The sequence below is a fragment of the Xenopus tropicalis genome, chromosome 9, assembly GCF_000004195.4.
Source record: "Xenopus tropicalis strain Nigerian chromosome 9, UCB_Xtro_10.0, whole genome shotgun sequence".
NCBI classification, from domain to species: Eukaryota; Metazoa; Chordata; class Amphibia; order Anura; family Pipidae; genus Xenopus; species Xenopus tropicalis.
The window spans coordinates 21,766,132-21,773,261 of NC_030685.2; the positions used below are offsets into that span (position 1 = coordinate 21,766,132).

The 7,130-nt window shown below is 40.2% G+C and overlaps 1 protein-coding gene across 2 annotated transcripts; it reads left to right on the forward strand.

The window, feature by feature from the left end:
- The first annotated feature begins 596 nt into the window (after positions 1–596).
- LOC101732209 (serine/threonine-protein kinase N2) lies at positions 597–5,486 on the forward strand. 2 transcript variants are annotated; one of them, XR_004220530.1, is made up of 13 exons: positions 597–1,079; positions 1,388–1,533; positions 1,621–1,688; positions 1,798–1,864; positions 1,939–2,030; positions 2,241–2,420; positions 2,573–2,635; positions 2,779–2,855; positions 3,019–3,161; positions 3,283–3,390; positions 3,475–3,555; positions 3,707–4,731; positions 4,859–5,486. XR_004220530.1 is itself a non-coding variant. In XM_031893638.1 (12 exons), exons 1-12 carry the CDS (start codon positions 1,052–1,054, stop codon positions 3,887–3,889), a joined length of 1,236 nt encoding a protein of 411 aa, XP_031749498.1. In that variant the 5' UTR covers positions 597–1,051; the 3' UTR covers positions 3,890–5,486. The 2 variants fall into 2 exon arrangements, 1 of the variants encoding a protein (XP_031749498.1); XM_031893638.1 differs by having other exon boundaries at positions 3,707–5,486.
- Positions 5,487–7,130: the final 1,644 nt, after the last annotated feature.

Consider the following 7,130-nt stretch of genomic DNA (forward strand, 5'->3'; position numbering starts at 1 on the left):
GTCCTTGGGCCAGTGTACTGAGACAGTTTTGCCCGTGTTTTGATGCTTTCACTGGCACGTGACTCCCTATTGTTGTTGCAGTGATACTGACACTTCTCTATACATTTTTATTAATCATATACATATTTTTTTTGCACATTATCCCTATATAATATATTTAGTGTAACATTAGTGCTGCTTATATCAGAGTTATAGGTTCCTTATTCTTTAGCCATTACTGATAATGGATGGCAGGTCTGGAAACTCTGGTCAATGCCAAAGGGGCTGCTGTAAGCTGCTTTATATTGGGTCTGAGGGGAGTTGTTTGAACCTCTGAATACTAGTCCAGACATGGGCAGCTGGGTAATGATTGGAAGAAAGGGAATGCATTTTGGCATCACTTTTAGGGCAATATAATAATAGTCACAAAGTTTGTACCAGGTCTAGTATCACATGGCAGCCAATCAGATGCTTGATTTCCAATGATATCCCGTGATGCAGTTAGCTGCACAGCTACAGATCCCTGCCTGTTGCCTGCTCTCTCTCTGTAAGTACATTTTCCTGCATCATTAAGCCGTTTCCATGAGATGTTTTTAATTCCATGTTCTTTTCTTTTACAGGAGAAAAGGTGATGGGTTGCTGTCAAACTATTTCATCTAAATCCAAGGTAAAGGGATTCTCTTCTCTTTTTCAATATATGCATGTAAGAGAATGCCCATGCCCACCATCTTAATGCCCATAATGGCACAGGGCAAAGTGTGCACTATTCACATCCGGGCATAAAACTTTCACTTAGGTTATAGCATAGCTTGTGTATAGTTGCAAACACAATATTTTACTGGGCAAAAATTAACATGGTCACTTGATGGTCAAACAGATTTTTTTGTACTCAGCACATTGCCCACATATATAAATGAGCCCTTGTGTGTTTGTTTAATATTCTGCCTGTCATTTAATATTCTGCGTGTCTTCACCTTTACAGAACTATTCCAATTTTGAACCTATATTTGTGAAGATTCATGAAATTACTGATGTGCTGGAGCCTCCGGTGGAATTCATTGCCACTGTAGAGATGCCCGACCACCCGGTGCCATTAATGGGTAAGTGTGATCATAAAGAGACTAATATGCACCTGTAATGTTTATACTATGAGTTCCTGGCTCATTCACTATTGATATTTTTGGTAAAACAATAAGAAATGGGGTGACATTATATATAATAACCAGGTTTAGCATTCACTAATCTTTCTTATCTATTGAGTAATATCTTTCATAGCTCAATACTCTTATCCATTTATGGGAATATTATAGTTTAATATTTCCTGATTATATATATTTTTTGGGGGGTGTCCTGGTTACAATAACAATCACAGGGTACAGTGCTAATGATGCCATGTTGTTTGTTATAGATTCTCCTGAAGTGATTGAGCCTCCTGATGTTGGAATGTCTCACACTGTTGGACAAATGATCCTAGAACAGGAGGAGGGTGGATTTGAGTCAGAAGAGGACACGGTGGCAAACTTCACTGTCACCTCCTTTAGTGTCCCCTCAGCTGTAAGTACATTCCATGTATTCTTTAAAAAATTATTCACATATATATCAGTCATTTTATGATATATAATTCCCTTTGTTCTCTAATAGTGTGAAGAAGCTTCCAATGGCTCAGAGTCAGTCACCGAGCTACTAGGCGCAGAAGGACCCTCTGATAGGTATTAGTTTGGATTATATTCTCACTATTATTTGTATTCTGCTGTTATTCTGTTTACCATTATTATTATAAAATAACTATAACTCTCTGCCTGTAACTTTTCATTTCAGCGCCATGCCCAGATCTCTGGAAAACTTCAATCTGGGAAAAGTATTGGGTGAAGGCACCTTTGGAAAGGTGAGTTGCTGTGTCCCTAATAAGGGTTATTACCCTGCTAAAGCATAGGCACTGACCTTACTGTCTCATTCCAGGTGTTCCTGGCAGAGTACAAGGACACAAAACAACTGTGTGCCATAAAGACCCTCAAGAAAGAGAGGATTATTGCCAAGAATGATATCAAGAGGTCAGTTAAAGAGCGGTCATTACCTGCTCTCTGTTTTCTACTGATATTTTTAATTTAGTCATATAAAATGTACTTTTGGTGTCTTTTTTGCACAACAAAATGTCAAAGAATTGTCAGTATTATTAATGTTTATTGTTACTTTCAACAAAGTGCAAAAAGTGGTAAATGTTCAGGGTTCATTTAGTGACAGCTTTATACTCTCTCCCCCAGTGTATTCAAGGAGAAGCGAATCCTTCAGAAGGTTACCAGCGCAGAGCACCCATTCCTGGTTTCCTTATACGCCACATTCCAGAGTGAGAATCACCTCTTTTTTGTTATGGAATATCTTCCTGGAGGTGATCTGTGCCATCTGCTCGAGCATCAAGGAGCATTTGAGGAATCAAAAGCCATGTAAGTGGGATGGGATTAGGATCCATGTGAAATACTGAGGTGTCTGACTGGCAGAGAGTCCTGGCACACTGACAATCACATTCACATAGAGTAGCACTCACATATATGTCCTGAATCAAATCACTCACTGAATTATTTTCCTCTTTATGTAGGTTTTACACTGCCTGTATAGTGCTCGGCCTGGAGGAATTGCACCGGAACAATATTGTTCATAGGTAAGTGTTACAGCTCTTATAGCACTGTACAAATTATATAATTCAATGTAAAATTTAAAAGATGGTGTGATTTATCTAATATATCTCTCTTCCCTCACTATGGTGTCTACTATTTAACAATTTTCATATTTTTTCAAATTCAGAGATCTGAAACTGGAAAATCTAATGGTGGATGTACATGGCTATCTGAAAATCGTGGATTTTGGCCTGAGCAAAGATGGTAACGTTTGTTATAATTGCAAAGCATATAAGGGAATAGTTGGGGTTGATTTGGATGATATATATATATATCTGTGTATGTGCAGTATGTATGCAAGCAGCTGAGGGAAGTCTCTCACAGATAGGGGATACAGATCATCTTACTGTGTTTTCTTGTCTTTAAGGTTTCAGATATGGAGATCGCAGTAAGACCCGGTGCGGAACAAACTGCTACATGGCCCCAGAGATCATTGATGAGATGGCATACAGCAGGGCCGTTGACTGGTGGGCCCTTGGGGTTGTGTTATATGTCATGATCATGTTCCAGGTAAGCATAATGCCTAGAAATCAGCTATCACTGCCATTATAATGATAAATGGGATTTTAAAATACTTATAATATTAAATTAGAACACTGGTTTAATAAAGGATTAATAATTCATGTTTCAGTTCCCATTTGATGCAGAAGATGACATGGAATTATTTGAGAGCATCAGGAACGACAAACCTGCCCTGACAGAGGAATTGTCAGAGGAAGCTCAGTGCCTAATACTAAGAGTAAGTGGATGATGATTTGGCTGTGGGACTGGGATGGGGCCTGATGGTTCTGTCAATTTAACAATGATTTTACATTTATTGTAGTTACTGGAGAAGAATCCATGTCATCGCCTCGGATACAGCGAGGCCGGTGCTGAAGAGGTTAAAGCCCATGAATTCTTTGAAGTAAGTTTATATTGTAATTATTGTGCATCAAGCCAGGAATACAGTAGGATCTCTAATGAGCACAGCCCTTTATACCTCCTGTATCTGTCAGTGTTTGTATGTAATCTGTATGTTTCATGTGTGTAGTTATTTAATATCATCTATTTTACAGGATATTGATTGGGAAGAATTTCTTGAAAGAGAACTGATGCCTCCATTTAAACCAGATGTCAGTGGCCTTACAGAGAGTACCAGGCAATCTGAATGCCAAGCCTGGGGATTAATGCCACCAGCTGAAGCGATATCACCAGAGGCACAAGAGCTGTTTGAAGGATTTGACTATTCAGCTGAGTGAGAGGCAATTGCAAGGGGCAGATATATGGCTGGAAAGGGCGGGTGGTGGGCCAGTCCATATACAAATCAGAAGCCTCAATGACTTAAAGTTAATATCAGATGCCCCAAGTCATCAGTTTCTGAAGGAACAGTCTAATGGCAGCACCAAAGTATCTGTACGTCAGCCTTAAGGGGCAGAGTTCTGGACTGAGATTCAAAAGAGACCCTGGCATTTCAAGTACAGAGATCCGAACAGCCCCTTGTGGCATTTGCCAGAATCTACAGATTGCCACTCCACGCCTGACCTGATTGTGAAGGAACAGCCTAATGGTGGAACAACAGTATCTGCAGGTGGGCTCCAGAGTATCTGTACATCAGCCCTGAAGAGCAAAGTCATTTAAGTGTCACTGAGTGAGCTACAGACTATTGGAAGGGGCAACTATATGACTGGAACAGTGGGAGGAGTCACCATATATCAGGTCTGGACTGAGATTCAAAAGAGACCCTGGCATTTCAAGTACAAACAGCCCCTTGTGGCATTTGCCAGAATCTACAGATTGCCACTCTGGGCCTGCCCCAGATACACATGAGAAGCCTCATTGGTACAAAATGGATATCAGATTCCCCGACATCAAGTTGTGGAGGAACAGCCTAATGGTGGAACAACAGTACCTGCAGGTGAGCCCACGTTCTTACAGATAAACCCTTTATAAGTTCAGTTACTAAAACACAATAGTAGATGTTGAATAAAACCAAATAATTGCATCATTTAAAAAAATTATAAATAATAATATTTGTTTCCACAGCAAAAATGTTGCAGATTGTGTCTCCATCTGCGTCAGCCAAAAAAGGTCTAGTACCAAGGTAAGAACCAACTCTTTCATTTCACACCCAATATTTCAAGTCAAAATGTATTTTCATATTGGACCAACTTGTATCTCAGGTTTAATGGGCGTTTAGATGAAATTGCTGCTGTGTTTCTGTTTCTCAGGAGTGAGATGGAGGCGACTGCGGTCAAAGGAAATCTCATCGAGTTCTCCCCTGCGCTCTCCTAGGAACCCAGGACAGGAAGGAGCTGCTCTCATATATTTCAAGTTTTTCAAAATACATTTTCTATTAGATCAACCTGGGTTATAATTAAAGGGGAACTACTGTGAAAATGGAAATTTAATATAAGCTTGAAAATGGAAATTAAAAACTTTCTACCTATAATAAGTATGATACTTCTTGTTATCCCTCCAACTCCTGCATGGAAAGAGACAGATTGCTGAGAGGGGGATAGAAAAGAGGACTTTGATTTGCCAGAAACTAATAATATTTTAAATTGATTACACTTAAAAAGTTTCTTATTACTAAAAGTGGAATCTGATATTACATTTTCATTTTCACAATAGTTCCCTTTATTGACCATTTATATGTAATTCTTGCTGTTTGTTTCCAGGTATGGGACGGAGCAGCTGCAGGGAAAGGGAATCTCATGTAACTCCCTACTGAGCTCTCTGAGGAACCTCGGCCAGGAAGAAGCCATTGCTGCCGAGCTCCACCAGGCGTCTCATCTGCAACCCCATCCAGAAATGGGGAGAAATGACAGGATGAGCTGAAGAGCCATGCCACCGGATTGATATGAGAAGTAATCTATGGGTGATGCTGCATTCACACGTTATTTCAGATACAATGGTTTATTGTGGCTGCCCTATCCTGATGGACCTGCGCAAATGTCCCTTTTGCCTATTTATTAAACCCAAATTTATATCTGATGAAATAAGAACAATGTAATTTGCAAAAATAAATTCTTTTTTTGAAGACTATACTCTTTGTATTTACTTGATATCTCAGGTGGCATCGCAAGGTGCCAAGCTACCCTGCAGGGAAACAGAAAGAGATGTCACTACATTTACACTGATACAAAGGGAAGAGACACAGTGTAAAGCTTATACTTTGCAGGAAGTGCAGGGGTAAGAGGGAGTTTTATGTTGGAGGCAACAGGACACCAGAGTGGAGGGTGAAAACAAATATATAAACTGGTTAATTGCAGGGCTGGAACTAGAGGTAGGCAACATATACAGTACATGTGCCTTTAAATGCAACTGGGTGGGTGGGGTACAATTCCCAGGAAAAAATTTGCAGCATGGTTTCCATATTCCCCCACTATACCAGGTGGGCTGGTGGGTGCGGGAGCAGCCTGGTGGTGATGAGCAAAAGCGGGGGTGGTTAAGGCAGTGACTGGTGGGGTAGAGGAGACAGTGGATGAGGTACCTCCCCTCTTGGCCCTGCTCTGGTAAATTTGATTTTGATAAAATTAAACTGCTACAAGAATATAAAAGACAATCCCTATACAGTAAGTTACAGCTAATAAATAACTTACACCAACCAATTTCCTTACGGAGCTCCCCATAACAGAGCAGCCCATACAGTTCCTGTGAGGACTTCTTCAGGCCACAAGAGAACACTGTGCACAAAACATAAGGGTTAAGATACAATTGTGAAAAGAAGAATAGCCATATTATTAGAAAGGGTATAGCAGTGAGGCTGGACTCCTCCTTGCCGTGCTGAGACAGAAAGCAGGTAAAGAGTAAGTCAGCACCCACCATCTCTAATGAAGGCCAATCCATAATTACTCAAGAATAGTAAACTCTAAACCAAACATTCTTTATGCAGCATAGATTTATAAGCAGACAAATGCCCATTTCATCAAGACACCAACAGTAAACTGAACATCAACCAGGGTTGCCACCTTTTGCTTATGCCAAAGCTGAACAGAGAAGGAGGGTCCAGTGTCTAGTCCAGAGGAGTTCAGCACATAAAGGTGTCATTTTTTTTTTAGCCTTAGTCACAATGCACTGATTAGTGCCATCATCTAATGGGATGGTCTCTGAAATGTTATGTTGCATTTACTGGTAAAAATAGAAATAGTTGACCTTGTCCCACGTGAGAGGCCCACCCATGAAAAGCTTTGATGCATACCATGCGGTTACCTGAAATAACTCCATCGGTGGGACATAAGATGCACTAGGCAGCTGCACATGGGGTCTGATGGGAAACAAAGCAAATAAACAAGCTTATCAATCTGCACACACACGGGATGATTTATCATGGCTTGAATTTTTACCATGATTTGTATTTTTTTGTGCTTAAACGCACAAATTCAAATTAGAGTCCCAAAACTTCAACATTCGATATTTGTTAGAGGGGTTATAAACCCAATCATAACACTGTCCCACTGCGCCCCCTAGTTTTGCTATAGAAGTTGTCAAAAAAAATAA

What these genes read in the sequence shown, in the direction of transcription:
- LOC101732209 (XM_031893638.1), top strand. Translation starts at nt 1,052, where the DNA reads ATGCCCGACCACCCGGTGCCATTAATGG. An exon ending in CCTTTAGTGTCCCCTCAGCT is followed by an intron (nt 1,534 to 1,620) that starts GTAAGTACATTC and finishes GTTCTCTAATAG; the next exon opens with TGTGAAGAAGCTTCCAATGG. An exon ending in AAGCCCATGAATTCTTTGAA is followed by an intron (nt 3,556 to 3,706) that starts GTAAGTTTATAT and finishes TCTATTTTACAG; the next exon opens with GATATTGATTGGGAAGAATT.